Source organism: Ammospiza nelsoni, chromosome 2, assembly GCF_027579445.1.
Source record: "Ammospiza nelsoni isolate bAmmNel1 chromosome 2, bAmmNel1.pri, whole genome shotgun sequence".
Lineage (NCBI taxonomy): Eukaryota > Metazoa > Chordata > Aves > Passeriformes > Passerellidae > Ammospiza > Ammospiza nelsoni.
This window is the reverse complement of record NC_080634.1, coordinates 62,321,441-62,344,544: the sequence shown is the minus strand read 5'-3', so window position 1 is coordinate 62,344,544 and position 23,104 is coordinate 62,321,441. Positions and strand designations below refer to the sequence as shown.

The 23,104-nt window shown below is 39.1% G+C and overlaps 1 protein-coding gene across 1 annotated transcript in view; it reads right to left on the bottom strand.

Annotated features, from left to right (window-relative positions):
• PCDH17 (protocadherin 17) overlaps positions 1–22,667 on the bottom strand; it is an 89,612-nt gene extending 66,945 nt beyond the window's left edge. Inside the window, exons 1-2 of the mRNA XM_059466244.1 lie at positions 22,616–22,667; positions 17,843–21,352 (exon numbers count right to left, since the gene is read on the bottom strand). Of these exons, the coding sequence (XP_059322227.1) occupies positions 17,843–20,470 (2,628 nt within the window). The 5' untranslated portion in view covers positions 20,471–21,352; positions 22,616–22,667. The remainder of the gene's footprint in view (positions 1–17,842; positions 21,353–22,615) is intronic.
• Between the last annotated feature and the right edge of the window lie 437 nt (positions 22,668–23,104).

Below are 23,104 nucleotides of genomic sequence, written 5' to 3'. Positions count from 1 at the left end.
TGGCTCGTGTTTTCTCTTTCTCTTGAAAGAGAAAAGCAAAACTGTGAGAGGAACAGGTCTTGAGCTCTTCAGCCAATCGCACAGTGACTTCTGAAAAGTGAAACTCTGAGGACAGACACTACCATCCTCTCCCATAAGCAAAGGAATGCAGGTCTCCCTGTATAAATGCCTAATCCATGCACTGTTTTCACTTAGCAAGTACCATGTTTGTTACCAAAATTAATTATTGTTGATTTATTGGTTAGGGTATCATACTAAGTCATTGTAGATTATTTCAGTTGTTTTCACTATTTGTTTAATGAAATTAACTATTTTTTAAATTTTTACAAGTGTTTATTCTGCAAGGCATAGGACACTAAAGATGGCAGAAGCCTGGGCTGTGGGAATTTAACACAGTGCAAGGATTAGAAATCACAAGGCTCAGACAAGGTTCCTCTCATCTCACTGATGATTGCACCAAGTCAGAAGACTGAAGAAGCTAAAAAGGTCACTACAGAATGACATAATTTTAAGTGATCCTGGTAAAAAATAGACCTGAGTGACATTCAAAAGATGAGGTGAGACCAGACCCACATCAGGCTTTCTGATATGAAATAAAAGATTTAAGCATTACAGGAACAAGCTTGTCTCCGTTGGCAGGGAAGTCAGCTCAACAGAAGCCTTCAGCTTCTCTACCAGTGCAGGATGTGTGTTTAAGGTCAGACATCTCTCTCTAAGAAAGATGTGACGAAGAAAAACTGGGGAAACTGAACCCAAAACTTTCTCCTATGGAAAAGGGAATCAAGATTTTCCAGACCAAACTCAGATTGCTGGGTTTTTTACAATTAATTCAGGTTTCTGAGCCTTATTTTATTTTGCACTGGAGAAACATGAAGTGCAATGAAATTAGCATGATCCCAGAAGAGAATGTGGAAAGTTGTCAAATGTGACTAGGAAAAAGGAATTGTAATATGAGTTCTGAAGTTGAACTATATTTTGGAGAAGATGCAAGATAAGAATGTAGGAAGAAGTTCCAAACATCACACCACAGAAAGAGCTCAAGCTGAAAGTACAATAACATTATCACAGCGTCGATAAATAAACATAATGAAATTCATGACATATTATTGCATTGCTCTGCACTGCCGCTATTCATTTAAAAATGATGAACACATTTAAAATAATTCACAAGTTGTCAAATGCCTGTGAGCGCTGCAGTCAGACTGGTGTTGTAACAAGCATTTGTAAAGGTCTTACAAGAGAGCTTTACACAACTTATAGCAAAGCAAAGATGGAAGAATGGGAAGACAAAACAATAACTGCACCTGAATCTGCTAGTACAGTTGCATCCAATAAATTTACACTGCTCACCAATGATATGTACTTACTGAAGCTACTCTGTCAATAAAAACCACATTAAGAACCTTTTGAAAGAGCTTCCCTGTCAATTAGGATGTAGATACATTCTATCGCTCCAGTTTTCCTGTCAATTTAATATACTGGATCATATTAACAGTACTGGCTTGTCAATAAGGCAAATCCGAATCCTATTAATAGAGTTACAGTGCCAATATAATCGGCTTCCCATTTATTGAGCTTCCCAGTATTTGGGAAAGCTGTGAAATGGGATTATAAGGTTAGGTTACATACATCTGTCTCTATATTATATAAATATTTCAGGAATTATGTCCTGTTGTGTAAAGAAATACATGTAACCACTTTTTTCCATTACAAAAACTTCAGATGACAGAACAGCATAATAGTTTGCCATTGCTGAGAAAACATTAAATTATCCTCATTTATCACATTGTTTCCTGCTTTCACTAAGTAAAACTGCTATTTTGTGACACAGTCTACTTGTGTGCCACACATATAGATCTGCTAAGAGATGTAGGCACTTCACCCACCCCACTCTCCAACCTCCCCCCCCCCCCAAAAGGATAATATCTGCTTCAGAACACAAAAGGAAAGAGATAAAATATATTTTGGAAACAAAATACAAAGCACTCCACAGTTTCAATCTGCATTTAGCCGTTGTGCTGTGCTGTATAGTCTTTGTGGAAATGAAACATGTAAGTATAATTCTCGTGTAACAGAAATCCCCAGAAATAATAACTAAAAGGTAATAGTTCATGAATTAAAAAATAGCAGAAATTCAGCAAACCTTCTATTTAATAGAAGTCTTAATGAAGTTGAACATTAGTTGCTTTTAACCACATTCAATATGAAATAACTACTTTCACTGGATTAGTAGAACATGCAAGAGACCGTTAAATCTGATTATATATTAAAAAAAAAGTAAAGAAAAGAAAAAAAGTAATTGCATTAAAATATACTCGGTATTCTCTTACCAAATTAACTCTCTAAATCTGACTTGAAAATATGGATTTAAGAAAATATGGTTCAAAAATGACAGTTAAGGGTCAATGAATCAAGCTACCCATTATATTTTCTGGTAGCAGATGGGTGCAATGAAACCTAATGATTGAATTTGAAACGCTTTAATGCTCCTTTTATCTATGGCTCCCACCATGTTGAGTCTACCTTAGTATTCCTAACAGATATTATGTTTACTGCATAGCAGACTCAATTACAATTAGCTAACTAGAATGAAATCTGCACTTATCACAATATCCAGCTTATTCTAAGAATATCATACCATGAACTCAAAATAACAATACATATAGGAGTGTGTATTTGATAGCATTTGTCGGTTGGATTTGTTTTGATTTTTCATGTTAAATATGAAGTCTAGAATTTAAAGGAAATTTAAAAATAAAGGCAAGACTTTTGAAATACTGCCTTGAAATGTAAGGATATGAGGATATGATCAAAGTATTTGTTTAGAATTTAAAAATGTTTAGAACCCATTTTTCTGCCTGAGAACAAGTGTATTTTCTTTCTTTCTCTTTCTTTCTTTCTTTCTTTCTTTCTTTCTTTCTTTCTTTCTTTCTTTCTTTCTTTCTTTCTTTCTTTCTTTCTTTCTTTCTTTCTTTCTTTCTTTCTTTCTTTCTTTCTTTCTTTCTTTTCTCTCTTTCTTTTTTTCTTCTTTTCTCTCTCTTCCTCTCTTTCTTTCTGTCTTTCACATTCAATGTTGATCTCCTGGCTTTATTTTTTTTTTAATTTTGAGACTTACTTAGCAGAAATTCTCAGTGAAGCCAGTAAGTAAAGTGAAATTTTTTCCTATTCTTACCACTGCTTATTTCCTGTTTCTAAGAGCAACATAACCCAAATGTTTTCTGAACAGATAAAAGCTTATAAACACCACAGTACTAGATGGTGGAGAAGGAGAACAAATTATGGCCTTTAGAAACTGTTAATCTGTTTTGTACTTATCATATTTAGTAAGGAGAAAACAGAGACACTGGATATTCAAAATCTGTTAACTTTGTGTTAACATCTACCCAGTATGTTTACCTTTTTCTGTCCAACCCACACTCGCACTAAAGGCAACAATAAAACTCCCACAAGCCATGACCTGAGGTCCAGCGAAATCAATGGGTGTTTTCAAACTGGTTTCAATAGCCCTTGGATCAGTCTGCTTACTTCAATTACCAGCTAAGCGAGCCTTTACATGGTGTGCTACATTCCCACAGATACATATGTTGTACGCTGAAGAAAGTTGCATTTGAACAGATTTGTAATGGCAGTGACGGGGAAAGGTGATTAGCTAGGCAGCAAATGCTGTATGTGGCATGAAATTCCAGGTCTGTGTTTCCTCCCTACTGAGGGAAAGAAATTAGCAACAAAGATGGAGCAGGATTTGGTTCTGAAGCCTCACTGCCTGCACAGAAAACACACACAAAGAGGAACACTGAAGCTTTCTTCCTAGGTGGCGATCAGAAAAAAGGGGTAAATCTAGATCACCTCCTTTTCTTTAAAGCTGCCGCCTTATCCCCTTTCTCTTTCTAAAATCTCACACCAGAAAAGCAATGATTCCGTCAAATTCCCTAGGAATTCAGAAAAATATCACAGATGTTAAAACTTACATTTCAAGTTTTTGTCTAATTTCTTATTTAGGTCATGCAACTCTTTATTTTCACTTTTTTCTTAAAAATACTCAACAAGGTATTTTCTAAACATTTTTTGACAAGATACAAAGCCCTACATTCACACAAATACCTTTGCATAATTATTTCCTCTAAGCACTAGGAAAGCACTAAATATGCTGCCAAAATAATGGCTGAATTTATGACAGAATAGTAGATCATCAAGCTTTACAGACTCACACGGCCATGCAAGGAGATTTCCAACTGTAAGATGGTGATGAGTTGATTTATTATTTGTGACATAAGATAAATAATTTAGGCTTGCACAAATTTAGCAAGAGGTTCTGTCCCTAAATATATTTTAAAGTCATAACAGTCATGTGTCTATGATGAGGTACCTCATAAAATGGAAAGTTTGACTGAATACACCATTATACCATGAGCATAGCAGCAGGGGTCAAGTAGACTTGGACAGAAAAAAATAATAAGGCTATTCTTACACAGGGCTGTGTGCATGCATCCACAACTCTGTCGCTTCAGTGTTAACCTACTGCAATGTCTTCTGATGGTACTGTATATTAAATTGATTCAAAACAAGTAAAAGAAAAATTAGCTACCCTTCTTTATAGGATCACCTCATGTAGAACACAACACCCACTTAACACAGGTAATCTCTACCGTCATAGGCATTTAAAAGCTGACTTTGACCCATAAGTTCTTAAAAGACTGGGAAAAAAATGTTCTGGATTGCCCTTCTCATTATGGCTTGCCACATCAAGACTCTGAAATCAGATCTTTCTGTAAAATTAAGAAGATCCACATAAGATATGTTCTCTGCAAAGATTCCAGGATTAGATAAAGTCATCGTTCTGTTCCAAAGCAGTGTTGGTTTGTCAATATCTAGGACACTGCTGCAGGTTTCACCGGGGATAGAGTGACTGAACATGAATGCTAATATTTGACTGAGGGGTTTGTTAGAACACAGGGATTTAATTATGGACTTCCTCTCTAATTAGCAGGATGCTCAGCACCAGTATGTGTGAGCACTTTTTTCCAAAGTGGAATGCATTGAACATCAACTGAAGGATGCATATATATTTTACTTTTTAAAATTTTATATATGACCTGTCAAAGAAAATAGTTAATGAAACCATCTCTAAATAATGTCCACATTACAGATGTCCCCAAGTTGACATCCAGAAGTGGCACATGTGGAAACCTCTTTCAAACGGGGAAAAGAAAACAAAACACTCCAGGTGCAGTGCAAGAAATTTCAAACAAAAGTTCATGCAAAATGTAAAATAAATAACTTGGGATTGCTCATACTGCTCTTCCTGGATACTCAAACCAGATCATGTGTAACACAGACTAATGCTGCTCCCTGCAGGTGGATCATGAGCCCATGTGAAGCCACACCAACTTCCAACACTGGAATTCAATATGGAGTTAGGTGCCTAGCTGCAGAGAGTGATCTCCAGGAGCTCCGCCTTTGCATGCAATTCATGTACTCGTATGCTCTCAAAACTTGTTTACAGGTAGAGAAACACACTGGAAGATGAATTATTTCCATGGGAATTTCTTCATTTATATAATTTCAGGGCCATCTTTGTTTACTGGTGTTTCATGCAATGTGCTATTTGGAATAAAACAGATCTATAAAATATTAAGGAACTACCTGCAGCTTTATTAATGTCTTGATAAATTCCTAAGAATTATTAAACTTGAGTTTGTTTGGTGTTTTTATTTAAATCTTTTGAGGCATAAAGCAATAAAATACAAAATATCCTTCTAAGTAATGCTGAAATCAACAGCAAAATCCTCCACTTTCCATGATGATTTTAGCATGCTCTTAGGATGCTGTGGATCACACTTCAGCACAGAGACTTTGCAAGGCAGTGGTATAGCATCCTAGTCCTAAGGGTTTATAGTAGCATTCCTTCTTTAACCTTAGCCACAGGACAATAAACACCACCAATATAATCATAGTCCAAGCTACCAGTAACCTTAAGGATGTGCAAGGAATAGACTGGCAGGAATTAATCTGCCATTTTCATATATCTGCCCAAGGGAAGCATTGTAATTGCAAAAATTTACTCTTAGACTGCTGAGACTCATAGTAATTATGTTTCTTTTTTAATAGAAATAGCCACAGGTAGTAACAAATTGGGTTTTGAAATGGGGAACTGGGCATGCATTCTAACCCAAATTACTATGTAATTGTCTTTATTAAAAAACACTATAGAAAATCCAAAACTTAAATCAGAACAAAAACTTTCCCTTAAAAAAGTGTTCTCCTCCCATGGCTATTCAGCATGTGCGCGTATTTCTTCATTCACAGGTATCAGCAAGACAAGTATAACCGCAAGTAATTTATCTAAATATTTTTGCAATTGCTAACCAAAATTCCCAAAGCTTAAATTTGTTTAATAGAAACAGCTTCTTCTTGGTTTACAAGTAGGTCAAAATCTGGAAATCCAGATATTCATTCCTAAATTTCCTTTGCCAATATCAGGGGATGAAGGAAAGTCTATTTGTGTTCTATACATATATTAAATGAACTGAAATTGAAGCTCTCTTCAAAATTGGAAGGTTGTTTGAAATAAATGAGCCCAGGAAAATACTTAAAATTAGTTATTTCACGCTTGAAGGAATTATTATTTTGTTATATCGCATTGTTGCAATAATGAGAGATATACTTTTGGGAAAGATCATGTATGTGATGGCCAATGAATACATAATAAAATAAATTGATACAGTTGCTTCTGCCCCTTGCAATACTATAGCCTGTTACACCTGAAAAGAAGCTACATGTGGTTTAAATAGACAAAATACATGTTCAGATTTAGACAAAATATAGACTGTATGTGGAAAGATGTAACAGACAATATCTTGTTTTCACCTCCTTTTCACTCAAAGGCTACAAAGCTGACTGATATATTTCTCGCCTTGGAGCTATGAGATGCAAATTATCATGTGCTTTTTAATAACTAATGCAGGCTGTGGAATCAGTTAAGTGCTGCTTCTTTTCACATGTTGCATGAATTATACTTCCTTTTAATCATCACTCTCAATCCTGAAGTTTGATAGCAGGATTCCATCACGAAGTGGAAAATGAGGTCCTTCCTTACCAATACTCTTGCCTCAGGAAAAAAAATGACAATATCATTTGTCTCTAAACTTGATGCTTTCTAGTTTGCAGCAAAAGGTGCATGTTGACAGCATCTTCCAAAACACTGCTACACAGCTCTGTTGAGATCATATACAATATTTTAAAAAAAATAAAAATTAGATGCACATTGCTCATTAATAATGTTTTTATCCATCTAGATGGATCTTTTGATTCCATTCTGCTCTCTTTTCTGAATATATCCATGTATGCATGTGTACACACAGTTACATATCTGGCCCATAGCCTAGAAATATAATAGTTTCTAAGCTGTCTGGCTGTCATTTTAAAAAGGCTTTTAATTTCATTATTTCCCAAGCACTCTAAATTCCACTATATCCTCATTGTCATTTGATCCACTGAAATGTTGAAGAGATCACAAAAGAACACACTTGGTACTTTACAGCTGTGGCTGGACAATCTGGCTCATGATCATCAAAGCTGGATTGTTTTTATGATCTTCAAATCTGCATATCAAATTACTCAAGTCTCTGCAAGAAAGCAAGACATCAGGACTATCTCAACAGAATACGAGAAAATGTAGTTGGAGGCTAAGTGAAACTAACAGCTTTTGCAACATTCTTAAAGCAAAGGAGAGACGCAACAGGGAGCAGTTCAGGTAACACAGAATAACAGATTCTGGGCTGAATTCTGCACATGCTTATGCACATCAGCAACCCCACACCTGTAAATGATCTATTTATTTTTATGTTTCTGTCGACCTAAATTAAAATGATCACTGATTACGTGTTTTAAGGATCCTACCCTGAAAGAAATATTATTAACTTAATTATACATATATATGTATATTTCCACAGGCCTCAAAATTACTCATGCACTGACTAAGGACACGCTTTTTTCTAGATTTGCACAAAAAGAGCATTTTTGACTCTGCTGGCAGCCACTCAAGTGCTGAATCTGAGGTACATCGTTCAGACAATGTTCCTTTCTTTGTTACTTTTAAAATTTTATAGAATTTAAATATTTTCATTAAGAATTAATGAACATTTTGTTTAGCCCACTTCAGCTTACCTTTTTTTTAAACTGATTCGCAGCTAAACAATCATAAGTGGTTGCTTAGCAATCAGCGAAGAGCGAGACAGAAATATAGTAAGTAAAGAAACTGACTGACATGTTCTGTGTTTGAATCATAGTATTCAGTAAAAACAACAGAATAACACCAAGAGAAGTTTTAAACAAAATTCTCTTAATAAAAGAATGCACAAAACTGTCTTTGGGAACAAATTATGCATTTAAAAGCTACAAATTGTTATTCACATGTCTGTCGCTATAAAAAATTCCTGTAGCTATTATTAAAAATACATTAAAATCCTTCAAATGTTCATGAAACCATTATTTACCTTTTGTTTTAATTCAATTGTCAACTGTGCTTCCAATGATTTTAAAAACAGTATATATCTACAAAGCAAGCAAGAGTTTACAGCTTTGAAGACTTGAAATTGATTTTTAATGCACCAGCTTTCAAACACTACAAAGGCTGCTCTCTGCTGATAAAGACAGTAAACAAGAAATTGTCCTTTAAATGTTCCCTTTAATGTTTTTCTTTAATTAAAAATCAATCAAAAAACATTGCCACATAAAAAAATTAAAATTAAGACATTAAAAATGCTTTATGTTTTTGACACACAACCCAGTCAAACCAGAATGAAAACTTATGATGTTACTTTTGTTTACTTGTATTAGTTTAGACTTTTTTTTGCATTGTAAACATTGTTAATCAAAACATAAAAGCATGTAAAAGTAGTTTATCACTTAACTCAGGTCTTTTTATAGAGAAGAAATGTTAAAAATATCATGAAATTAAACTAGAAATGATAAAAGCATTAAAGTAAAATACTTTTAAAACATTTTAAGATTATTTTAATACAGTTCTATCCTCTATTCAGACTGAAGCTTATTTATGTAGATTAGTTACATCTAGAGTCTCATTTATCTAACCTGCATTTATTCTTTGATCACAAAGCTTGTTAACTTAAATGGTCTTTTATTGTTATGATTCGTTTTCCCACAATTATGCAGTTTAACTGCCTGATTTTTTTTTTGTTTTAATAAGTATATGCACATGCACCAATCATATTCAACAGTACTATGCTGGATGCTCAATGAACTGTAAGAGCCATTTCAATATAATAAAAGTGTCTGGAAGTGTTCCAGAAAAAGGCCTGGAAATATGAATAATCAGAGGTCATTAGAACTAGTCCAGGCAATACACACATGCCGTATACAGATCAGTAGATGGTCTGAACCACCCTCTGAAAATAGAGTGCATGACTATAACTGCAAGAACCTACAATGCATCGACTAGAGGTCTCACCCACGCAGCTGAAATGATGCATCTACGTCCCATGACAAGACTTTTCCTTTCCCTTTCGGAGTTCTCCTTTGGCAGGCTGCAGGGACTGCAGCACAAAGCCACCCAGCAGGGAACAGGATGAGATTGGGAACTTTTCTGTTAAAGTACGTTATGAATGTGAGAAACTCTGATCTGACACATATGCCACAGAGCCAGTAGAAAGGTCCATGGCTAAAATCAAATATCTTAATTTGAAGGATTTAACATGCCTAGACTGCTTATACCTTATTCTATTGAAAATAGACCAAAATGGGACTGATGGTCTTGAGGGTTGGAAAAGGAGATACCCTCAGTGAACCAAAGTGAGATATAAATTGATCTTTATGCTGTTCCTCTGTACAAATAACACTAGTAACTGACTGAAACTATAGAGTTTTGTCTTTGTATTTAGAGGGACTCCTCAGTTTTCAGGACAAAAAAAGGAGATTTCATGTCAAGCAAGTGAATGAATTGATCTGGTACCTTTCCCTACAGGTAAAACCACTCCCGAGTGGAAGCAAGCCAGTAGGAGAAAGAGATGGTTCTTATGTGACCTTATTAAGAAGGAAATGTATCAGTAGCCTCTGGGATTTAACTAGAAAATATATGACTGCTCAAGAAGGTTATTTAAAGCACTGTCTAATATCCTAATTAACAGGGACATTCATAAGAATTTGCTTCTTCTTGAATGTAGTACTTAATACTGAGTATTTTATCAAAACTGCTTAATAATTTACTTTTTTTTCCTTTCTCATAGGATTTACAGTAATTAATCCAGAATCTTCTTCTGTTAAAAAAAAAAAAAAAGTCAACAGCAGACTGAAAAACAGAGGTTGCACTATGGCAAATAGATTAGTAGGGCTTAGAATGCACCCTGGCTAAGAATTATGGCAGCTGCACATTACTTTGTTTCATCTCATCAACAAAAGCAGTGACTTGTTAATGTCCTTGATGCTCCATTAAAAACTTAACAAATAAAACACTTAAACTCAAGGAACTTTTTTCCCCAGTAATTTTACCACTCTCTTTCTAGTACTTTTTTTTCTATTACTTTTCTTTTTCCTCTTTTTTCTATTAAGGCAAGAGCCCGCAGTCCCCTGAGAGTTTTACTTGTTTCCTGTACTTTTGAACACTTTAGCATTAATTTTATCACTTCTCTTACAGCTGAAGTAGCCATACAATTGAAAGCACAAAGCTTTCAGGCTGTCTGCTGCAAAAATTTGTCCCAACTGCTCCACACTGACCTTTTGGCATCAGAGGATTGCTTCTATATTTTAAAGATAAAAACAGAGCTGTGTTTCTGCTCTGGTCAACAAATCCTTGTTTAAGTTCTCATCACTGATTTTTTTTACCTATTGGAAAACATTAATACTAGTGTCAAAATGCCTTTTCTTCATACGTGCAGGTGCTCCCTCAGGCTTGAAGAAGTATCTGAAGAATTCTGCCATGCAACATATATGTTTTCTTCAGAAAAAAACAAAACCAAATCCAAAAAACAACCCATATACATGTAGAATGAGTGCCTTGCCTGGCAAAACCTAAATCTAATTTAACTTGAGACTTTTAACTTTTGTAGAAACAACAAAAGCAAGAACAAATTAGGCATGATACTTAGAAACATATATGTAAATATTGGCTGATGTGTTAATGCGTCCTGAGGAGGAAGGTAGTAAAGAGGAAGAAAAAAAAATACTGGGGAAAAAAGACCAAAAAAATACTATTTTTTTAAATTAAATCACAGCTGGTTCACATCCAGATATTGTGACTTGGGAGGAAATTTTTAATGATGCTTTTGTCTTACCAGAGAAACCAGATTGTATCTATGCTTTCCTAATACCAAGAAATATTTGTGAATATTTCATACATACCTATTGCTAATTTTCCAAGTAAAAATATTTAGTAAGTTTTAATAATAATGCTGCATTATTCACAGTTTAAGAAATATATGAAAACATGTGGTAGCATATGTTCAGCAATACGTTCAATGGAGTATTTGATTTCTTTTCCACTGTACACATGATTATTCTGGGTTAACCATCAGACTTGATGGCTTACCATTGGAATCCTGAAAGTATTGCCCAACTTAAGCCATTCTATGATTCTGTGTTACACTTCACATCATAGTTACAAAAAACATCTAAATTCCAGTCTCATTAATTGTTTGTAAAGATGGCATAAGAAAACAAAACCAAAAACAAACAAAACACAAAACCCTAAAACCTCAAAATAAAGGGCCCAATCATACTATTCCTGGCTGCATTCCATAAAGGTCTCATCAGGATTCACTCTTGAACCACCAATACCATTTATGAAGTCAAAATTATGCTATTGACTGAATTATGAGTAAGAACTGCCTTTTATCAACATGGGGAAGGACAATAGAAACTTGAGAAAATATGTTGTTATAGATAACTCATCAAAGGATTGATCAGTCATTGAAACTGCACTGATTAATCAGAAAATTGTAGGGATATTTCCAGCTAAGTTTAGGTAGTGACAGTGAATACAAAGATGTAGAAAGCTCAGACAACTTTAAGAACAGTTGAGAGCTGTGACACTCAATCTTACATAACTTGCTTCATGTCTTTTATAAAACAGCAAGTTCTACAGAGATATTATACTTATTTTTTTGTTAACAAGAATTTCTGTTCTGGAAAGACTCTTTTCTTTTTCATAATACGTACATTCCACTTTTGATTGTTAATTTGTTTTTTTCCTCTATTTTTTTTTTTTGTTGTTGCTCTTTATTACAGCTCTTCATCTTGGAAAGTTGTTTAGATTTCAAATAGACCTGTATATCAAGAATGATCCTTTTAAAATAATAGTGCTATAAATATCACCAGTGAAGAACTCAGATCAAGACCAGGACAGATGTAACACAAAAAAGGAGTTCAATTCTGCTTTCTCTGTCTATTTCAGCAGCCTGTGCACATGCCACAGTGAGTGGTGTGTTGCCAGATCTGGTCCTAAAATGTGCATGTTTTGTGCCTCGATACTATGCAGTGCACATTGACAAAAAAAAAAAAAAAAAAAAATTAATCAAAGCTTCATGGACGCATAGGAAAGGTTTTGCCCTGAAATTTTTACATAGTCAACTCTAGAATGGACTTCATCCAGTGAATGAAACTAAAGCTGCAGAGCAATGTAACACCTTGTTCACAAATGTGCATTGTACAAAGCCAGACTGTACACAAAGCTGCAGACTGTATTAACAAAATGCAAGCATTCAAAGGAATTATTTTGCAAAACATCTAGCCTTGCAAAATACTATTAAAGCCACAATAATGATACCCAGGCAGGTAGTTCAAGAGTTGCATGTCACAACTTAGTGGCTTTAGATATATCCCTAGAATATGTAATATATGGACTATATAGAGTAGAAACCTGCAAACTTGCAAGTGCTTAGTGCTCCAGTATCTTCTTGATGAAAAATGTTACCTTGTACTAGTTCTAGTGAGAACAGGGAATAATATTCCTCAGTTGAAGTAGGGGATAAAAAAAAACATATATACCTCTGTTTTCAGATGGGAATTTAAATCACTGAGGATGAGTGCAACTTCTCTGATGAAAGCTGCTTCTCCTTATATGCAGCGGCTGCAGATTTCCTTTTGTAATCTTGAAATTTCTGAGCAGAAGTTTCTCAAGGTATGAAATAGTTCATTTAAAGACAGAGCAGCACTAATGTGGCTCATGGGTTTTTTATTTCCCTTGAAGACTCTATCTTCATAGGTATTACCAGATGCCTAGAGATGAAGCTGCACTGGGACTTGACACTAATCTATTGTTACATCATAAACATCAGGTGCCTGAAGTATTAAGAATGATCTGTACTTTATCTTGAAATGCAGTGGGAGTGCCTGGTACAGCAGATAGACCGATCCCCAGCTTGAGAGCTTCTTTCTGCACATTCACTTTTAGCTGTTGTTTAACAAAAGCTGTGACCACCTCTTTTTTTATTCACACCCACCTTATTCCTGATACATTTACAAAACTCCCCAATTACACCACAAGTATAGCAATAAATAATTTCTAGGATGACCAACACTACTCTTGCATATTGCAGACAGTTTTCTACACTACTGATATTTCACGTTGAGGAATCTATTTCTGGAAGCTATTTGTGTAAAGAAACTATTTGTTTTCCTTTATCCATCTACTCTTACCTATTGAAAATCTGCAAGAAGAAGCTGTGATTTGCTCACACAGGGAAAGGCAAACTAACTAACTCAAAATTTTGGTAGAAGAGATACACCTCTATGTATGTTTATACTTTTTTTTTTCTGACGTCTGCACTTCAAAATAAAGCAAAATTCTGTTTCTTGTAGTCAGGTGAGTAGGTCACCAGAATGAGAAGAGCCAAATTTTCTTTAAGTTCTAGAGTGAACAGAAATCTTCTTTCAGCCATGTTGAGTTTCCATTTTCTCCTGCTTTCCTTCTTCCCAATAAAAATTAATAGTTTGGCTCTTAAGTGATTCAAAAGTCACGTGGAATTTTGACTCTGGCAATGAGAACTGTACAGCACGGCCCAATATTTAAATATTTTTAACAGACTTTTGCTTGAAAGCACTGTTTCTAAACTATCTTTAAAAAATGATTGCAGAAGATAAGAACAATATAACATGGGCTGGTGAATGTGTAACTTCTCAGCACGTTACCAAACACTTTTCTTAATGCACATCAATCTCAGGTGCACATCAAATCACAAATGATCAATTTTCAGAGGGCTTAAGAACTTGCAAGTCTCTTGCACCAATAAAAGTTGAATGTATACAGCATCCTCGTCTGTCCATCCAACATTTTATACATATATGTATGCATGCATGTTTAAATTACTCCATTTTTATGGTACTGAAGAAGTTCATTGACTCATATATAAGTAGCACAGGCAACTGTGGTACATAGGTGGATGCTGCAAAATGAGCAAACACACAAGCTGTCAAATTGTGTGATTAGTGTGTAACAGAAGTCACTTAAAGAGAGGCAAGATTACACCACTCTTACCCATATCAGGAAGTATTTCATTCAACTGGTGGTCCTTTTGGGTCAGTCTGAAACCCCTAGTCACTAAGTAACACTTTACTCCACAGGTATTTGTTGATATAAATTGGGCTATCTGTATGGTAAAATACTTTCATGAGAAATAAGGGAACCATAAGGCCCATTGGCTTCACTAGATCTTACTAGGGAGTAAAAGGAAAAAAAATATGCACTCCTAATAAGAGTGAGAAAATTTGAATCTTACTGAGAAAGAAATTATTTATTTGCTATTAAATATTTATAGAATCAATTGGAGGTACTAAGTAAATATATAATATTTAGCATGTATATACATCTCCATATAATATGTACATATATATATACACACATATATATGTATGTATATATAATGTTTTAAAGATTATTGTGCCATTAAACATTTGCCAAGAAAATGAGAATGAAGAAATGCTGTTCCATTGTATGAATTACATAGTATGGAATTGTCATGTTTCAAAAATATATCTGTAAAAACTAATCAGAACATATGTTAGAGAACCCTTACACAATTGTTAACCTTCCCTTTACTGAGGTACTGAAGAAAATTGCTTAACTAGATTGATTAACTAAAAGACATGATAAAGCAGCTGGATTTTATTTTTTCCCCACTGCCTACACCCTTGACTCCTAACTGTGTAAGTTACATATGCAGACACAGGTTTCTTGGAGTGATTCAAGATATAGTAGATCCAGAGAGAGGGCTGATCCTTTACTATTTCTTCTTAAGTCTGAAGTTTAAATTTTACATGAGGCAGAAGTACAGGACCAGACATAAAGTAGTGCCTACATTCTAAATGTAAATTTTATATAAAATTTACTCCAGGGATGTGGAGATGGAGAATACAAAATGTATTTTAGTAATGCAAAAGTACAGTGAAGAGGATCAATTTTCCCCTCTAGCTACTTTAAATCTGAGCCTTTTCTAAATAGAAACCAAGTACGCTGTTTCTTACTGCGTCTGTTTTGCCAATACAACTACAAAATAGAGCGTCAGTAAGTATGTTTGAACAGGCTGTACACTAGGTAGAACTGAATGTTTTCTAATCTACTGACTGGAGCATGAAAACCTCCAAAACACTCTGTGTAGGTAATGAGGGAAAACAAGACCAGCATTAGATACATGACTACATGTTACGAGGAGTTTCAGTTAGCATTTTCCATAGTTGTCATAATGAAAACTCTTACAGAAACCACAACACACTTTTTAAGGGAGGAAATTCCTCTTTTACCTTTATATAGATTTCAGGGGAAAAAAAATCATGATTGATCTTATACAGTGAACACTGTAAAAAAGAAGGAATCATATTTTCCATAGGGATTTACACTACAAGTGAAACTTTACTATTCAGTAGCATCAATACATTAATTAATTGCTTTATATAGACATTACATGGTGGTAGGAAAGTATAATTTCCTGTCTTTTAGTAACTATTACACTTGTCAGTAGGAAAAAAATGTGGAGTGTTTCTTTTTTAGCTTTCTGACAACTCCATTTTACAGTAAAAAAAAAGTTGACATTACTTAAATCAGTGTCATGGAAAGTTATTTGTTTTTTAAAGCATGAGTAATAAATCAAATTATCTCTGGTTGTGCCCTAACCTAAACTCTTTCCTAAAGTGTCACTTTTTGTTAAAATCAATTTCAGATTTTAAGTATTGCTCCACTCACCTAATTGATAGCAACACAAATTCATGATAGGCATAAAATGAAATTGTTTCTGTGAAACAAGTCAATAGTCACTTGAGGATTAGTTTACAGTGACCTTGTACAGGCAGGTTTTATTTTCCTTTTTTTTTCTTTTTTTTTTTTTTCCCAGTTATAAATGTTCCATTTCCAGGTCACCGATTACTTAAATATTGGTTCTTCAATCTGTCAATTACCACTGGCCATTTCTATTCAGTTTAAAGTATTAGATACAGCTGGCAAGTAGAACATTTGGTGTTCACAGATCACAGGGCATGGTAACTCCAAGGTATTATGAATCTTCTTTGGGTACATCAAGTGACTACAGTGCAACTTCTTTCCCACTAGCTGCATACACAAAATGAGTCTGTGTCACTTCTGATACACTCAGCTCATTCCCCTATGACTCACAACAGCATATCAGGAGAACCACAGGATAAAACAGATATGACATTTCAAATATATTTAATAGTCATTATCCAGAGCCTGCTTTCAATCCGAACGTTAAAAATCACTTTGGAACATACCTGTAGTGTTTGAACATTAAGCTGCATTAATCATGAAGTAATACTTTAAATTAAATCAACTGGAGCCAATTTCTGCCCTCACCTTCACTCTGCAAGTTCACTGCTCTGAAATAAATCTTCTGAGTTTCGACTTTAAACTACCTGCTAAAAATTAAGTCATTCTTTGATTAGTATTCTATATCCAATGGTCCAAATTCTGCCATTTCTCACATTCACAAAAGTCAGTAGAGGACAGTGTGGATATAATTGGCAGCAGAATGCAGCCCAGCTACAATTTCTAAATGAGCTTTGGTAGAAGACAGTGTGTAAGTCTTTCACTATAAAGCAATCATCAATGTTGACTCAGGCTACTGGAAATCTGACTAGTTGTTTTGTTGGTTTATGACAGGATGTGAGTTTTGTTAACACTTGGAGGTAGAAGGGAGTCACCACATACATTTTCTTTCTATTTGACTAAGCAGAATTTTCAGCACTGAAAAGTTAGTTGTTTATGGGGAGAGGAGGAGGCAATGGGGCCCCAATGATACTGTCAAAAAATATATTTATGGATATATATTCTGAAAAAGGAAAATTAAAAAAAATTAAAACATACGTCTTGGAATGATAGCTCATATTTATATACAAGGTTGGAGGGCTATAATAAGCTGTTGCAATAGATGTCCTCAGTGTGCAATTTCTTCCCTGTCCTATTAGTTACTGCAGGTAGTAGGACCACTTTAGAAATGCCCTCCCTCCTCTCCACCCCAAACCAAAGAGCAGTGAAACCTGTGGAAGTGCCCACCTCGTCTGACAGTCTCCTGGGAAAATACCCCAGCATGCCTCAAATGAGCTAAATGCCTGCCCACACTCTCACATGCACCTCCTTGGCACTGCCGTAACTCTGTCTGTGTTTCACGGGGCATTTTCTTTTGAATCGCATGGGAAACATCAATGAGACAGCAGAACCAGACCCACCAGATGTTGTCTGGTTCCACTTCCATTAAGTCCACCACTCTTTAGTGACTTGTGTTGGTTCCTACAGTGGTGCCTTACAGCACATTGCACTGCAGACAAAAGGGAAAGTTAAACCAGTGTCTAAAGTGAGGTCCAGGGTATTCTAAAAGTCTCCTACCTGAATTATGGACATCCGGCTCGGGGGAGCCTCGCTGGCGTTAGTCCCTTGCCCTGTGAAGCTGGTGTGGCAGCCCACATGTCCCTGGGGTACAGTCAGGTTGTTGGAGGCGGGCTTCAGGTACATCACCTCAGACCTGGGAGAGCTGAGGGGCAGGCGGGTCTGGTAGTCAAAGTACATGGGTGAGGTGGCCAGGGATGGGCTGCTCACCACGTTCATGACATTGAGGGGACCCCGGCTGTCCTCGCCCTCACTGGGCACCAGCATAATGTCATTCTTGCTGATCTTCTTCTTCTTGCCCTTGCCCCCTCCACTGCCACTGCCTCCTCCTCCCCCGCCACTGCCTCCCCCTCCTCCCAGCTGAGGGTGGCTATACTCGGCAATGCGACAATTATAGGTGCGGATCTCCTTGTTCTCTCGCTTGCACTTCACAGCAATAGTGATCATGGCAGCCAGCAAGATGATGGAGACAGTGCTCAGTGTCACAATCAGCGGCAGCGACAAGTCCCAGTGCGGCCGCCGATGCTGCTCGCCGTTCACCTGTGGCTCGCCAGCCTCAGGCAGGGGCCCCGCCAAGGCCCTGACTATGAGCTTGGCCACAGCAGAGAGGCTGGGCTTGCCATGGTCACTGACTTTTACCACCAATTCAGCCACAGGGCTGAGCTCCTCCCAGTAGGGGTGCAAGGTGCGTATCTCACCACTGGTGGGGTCCATCTCAAAGAGGTGCTCCTCATTGCCTTCCACAATTTCATATGTCAGGCGCCCACTCTCCCCAAAGTCACTGTCCAGGGCGCGGACGGTGCCCACGGGGTAGCCCACCCCAGCATTGCGTGGCACCTGCAGCTCAGCAGTGTCATTGATGAGGGCGGGCAGGACGATGAGGGGTGCGTTATCGTTGACATCGAGCACAGTGACACGCACTGTGGCATTGCTTTCACGGTGGGGTGAACCCGAGTCTTTGGCCAGCACACGGAACTCAAAGTGCTTTGTCTGCTCATAATTGAAGCTCCTCAGAGCGTAAATAGCACCATTTGTGGGGTTGACAGAGACATAAGTGTAGATGGAGACATCTCCCACATGCCCAGGCAGAATGGAGTAAGACACTGTCCCATTTTGGCCTAAGTCAGGATCCTGGGCCAAGACTGAGCCCAGGTACTCTCCAGGAATGTTGTTCTCAGGCACCTGCAACACATAAAGATTCTTGCTGAAGCGGGGTGGGTTGTCATTCTCGTCAAGGATCCGGACAGAAAATGACTTGGTGGAGTTAAGTGGGGGATTGCCCCCATCACGTGCCACGATGGTCACATTGTACTCATCCTGCGTCTCACGGTCCAGGGGTCGGTCGGTGACCACAGTGTAGAAGTTGTCATAGTTCTCCTCCAGGGTGAAAGGAACGGCACCAGGCCCGCCACCACCGCCCAGCACCCGGCACTGGAGCTGTCCATTCTTGCCTGAGTCTCGGTCGGTGACCCGCACCAGGGCAATGACAGTACCTGGTGGGGCAGCCTCACTCAGAGCTCCCTGGCGAACAGAGACAAAGCCAATGGTGGGAGCATTGTCGTTGCGGTCTATGAGGCGGACAGTGACCTTGCAGTGAGCAGGGATGGGATTTGGCCCCAGATCCCGAGCTTGGACATCAATCTCAATGAGGCCACTCTCCTCATAGTCCAGGTTGCCCTTGACACGGATGAGGCCGCTCTGTGGGTCGATGCTAAACAGGTCACGGACGCGCTCAGGTGCGTAGCCACTGAAGGAGTAGAGAACCTCTCCATTGGTACCCTCATCGGCATCAGTGGCATTGAGGTCGATGACTGCCGTGCCTAGCGGTGCGTTTTCTGGCAGCTCTACCACGTAGGAGGCTGCCTCAAAGATGGGGCTGTTGTCATTGGAGTCAATGAGGCGCACATTGATCTGCACCGTGCCTGAGCGCGGTGGGTCACCACCGTCCAATGCGGTCAGCACCAGGGTGTGGTGACTCTGCTCCTCACGGTCTAGTGGCTTCTGGATGACCAGCTCCGGAAACTTTGTGCCATCACCACGGGACTTCACATCGAGGGAGAAGAGACCGTAGTCGTCACGAGTGAGCAGGTAGGTGCGCAGACCATTGTCCCCAGCGTCTGGGTCGTGGGCGCTCGTGAGGGGGAAGCGGGTGCCTGGTGCAGCATTTTCGGAGATGTCCATGTCCACTTGGTCAGAGGGGAATGATGGCGCGTTGTCGTTCAGGTCCTGAATCTCCACTTTGATCATGCAGATCTCCTGGTCATTGGCGAACACCTCGAGGGACAGCTGGCACTTGGCGCTGCGCCGGCACAGCGCCTCGCGGTCAATGCGCTGCTTGGTGTAGAGCAGCCCGCTCTCCCCGTCCACGTCCAGGAGGTGCGGGGCTGAATTCTCCAGCACCCGGAAGGTGGACTTGGGGCCGCGGCCGCCCCCGGGGCCGCCGCCGGGAACGCCGCGCTCCGCGGGCAGCATCCCGCCTCCCGGCGCGCCTGCCGCCAGCCGCGCATCGCGCCCGATGTTCCCGATGACCGTGCCCGCTCCCTGCTCCTCCGGCACCGAGTAATTCAGGTTCTTCAGCGACAGGGCGGGAGCCCAGCAGAAGAAGAAGCAACAAATGGAAAGGTACATCCCCGAGCAGGGGTGGGGGCGGCAGGAGCAGCAGCGACGACCAGGGTTGTCCCCGTCTTCTTTGCCTCCTGCGCTGGCGTTGCTCTTCCTCCTCTGACGGCTCTCTCTTTCCTTCCTTTTTGGTTTTGATTTTTTTTTTTCCCCTTCTCTTTCCCCACCCCTATATTTCAAGTTCCTGAACCTGTTGCTCTAAAACATCTGCAGAGACACAGGATGAGAGGCAGCAAATAGACCATGTAGCTCAGAGGGAGGGAGCAATCGGGGGGGGTCGGGGGAGGGGAGGGAGCAGCTTCGGCAGCGTTTCAGCAAGAGCTTGCCGTGCTTACAGTCCCCTCGCAGTTACTTCGTCTGTCCAACTTCGGCAGTGGGAGGGTTTCAAAAATCAGAAAATTCGCAAAAGATCTTCTCTTCCGGGCAGGCGATGTGTTCCCGATCCTTGAATCCCCGCAGATGTACAAAGAATAATAAAAATGATAACAAAAAAACCGGCGGCAGTGGTTGTTGTTCTAAAAACGATCAGAAATACTTCTTAAATATGTGTATTTATATATACATAGAAGAAGGGGATGGTCACAGGTCTGTAGCAGAGGTAAAAAAGCTTATTTACTACTCATCGCTTGTGATGCGATTGATGGAGTGGAGGGATAGGAGAGAGACACAAGGGAAAAAAAAAAGTCTCAGCTTCTTGTTGAAGCCCTCTTCGTGTGCAGTGAGCGGCAGTGAAATGTCTGATTGCACCGCGGGGTTGTGGGTTGTTGGTTTTCAGGGAGTGTTTTGCTGCATTTAGAGATCTAATCTTGCATTGCTTGCGGCGGAGAGCTGCATCTCGCTGCCGTCGGTATTTCCCCCCTCTCTGTCTCGTACACCCTGGGTCACTGTTTCCTTCCCGAATCAGAGGAAGAGGGAATGAGGATTGCAGGGCAAGAGGGGAAAACAAAACACATTAAAAAAAAAAGCCCAAAACCCAAACCACTCCGCCCCCGCCCGCAAAAACTAGTGTTCGGATTTATAGCTTCCTTCCTCCCCCTTTACTACCAGCCTCCCACCCGTCGTTTTGGGGTGAAAAAATTAAGAAACCCACCAGTTCACCTTCGTCACTAGCAGTAAATATGTATTTTGAGAGAAAGCTCAATCAGCAGCACGCTTGGGTTTCTTTAAGACAGGCCAGTAGCCGCCGCCACCACCACATCCTTTCTCTCCGTGTATCTATGCGTGTGTGCGTATGCGTGTCTGAAGAGCTGCACTTTTCTCGATGCAGTTTAATTCCAGTTTGCTTTTCTCTCCAGCTGAGAGGAAAGCAACAGGCAACCCATGGCTGGACGCATAGATTTGGAAAAAAAAAAAAAAAAAAAAAAAAAAAAAAAAAAAAAAAAAGAAAGAAGCAGGAGAGGGGGTGGGAGGGCGGGGGAAGAAAGAGAAGCCACCACACACACACACACTCTCTCTCTCTCTTTTTCTTAGTCTCGCTAAAAGGGAAACAGTCTCTGTATTCACAGGGCTGCGCTATCAAGTGCCTCTCTTTTCTTTCTATTCAGCGTCTCCTTCCAATGACACTGCCGCCTATCCCTCTTCATTTAGGGGAGGTGAGAAGAGGAGGAAAAACAATCCTGGCGATGAATAAAGTGGGCGATCTTTTAATCGATTAATTCGCGTATATTAAAACCTATACAGTTCCGCGATCAGTGTGATGCGTTTTTTGCAGTCCTTTCAAAGCTTTAACAGTCTCTCTGAGCATCTTGGTACAGGGGAGAAGAGCGGCAGCAATGCCAGATGCGTTGCCCCTCTCTGATATACACCTTTCCTAGTGATACAGTGTATAGGTAAATACTGGGGAAGGGTAGCAAAATATTATTTCAGGTTCTTTTAACAACCTGAAATAAATGAATGGCAAATCCAGAAATGCAGGTGTTTCAATCTGCTTGGATGAGTCAGATCCAGCGGAACAAATCACATTCACTATCGCCTCATGTTCCTCCCTTCACAGACATTAGTTGCAGCTTCTTCCTAACGCTTCTCTGACTCACTCTATAGACAGGAAAGAAATTAATCAGATTTATATTTTGGAAAGGAAGGAGGGAAGAAAGAAGGGGAAAAAAAAAAAAAAAGGAGGTGGGGGTGTCGGATCCAGCTACACTTTTACTATACCTCTTTCTCCGGGAGACTGAGGATCAGGAAAACAAGGCTGTTATCCACTCACTGGCACAGAGGCGCGTCTGTCTCCTGTTTTGCTGAGTGTTTTTAACCACCTTTCCTCAGTGTTATGTGTGAAATATATCAGAGATCTTTCACATTAAAAGGAAAAAAAACCGCAATAAAAACATAGGTTTCCAATACATAGCTCACAGATCTAGTTCCGAGTCTCAGTTCTGCACTGCTTTTTCTCCTTTATTTGAGTCCGGACCCAAAGTACACAGTTAATTCTGCAACGTGTGGCAGGGAGGCTTTCAAACGCAAAAAGAAGCAAAAACAATTATTCTTCTCTGCCTCATTGATGGGTGGCCCCTTGCAAACAAACGGTCGCCAGTCTTAGCCAGGCAGCACGCGGAGCGAACGCCGATCTCCGATAAACCAGATCCATTTCACCAGCCGCCCGCAGGTAAGTGGAGAATTCAGGGAAAATTCAACAGTTGGAGC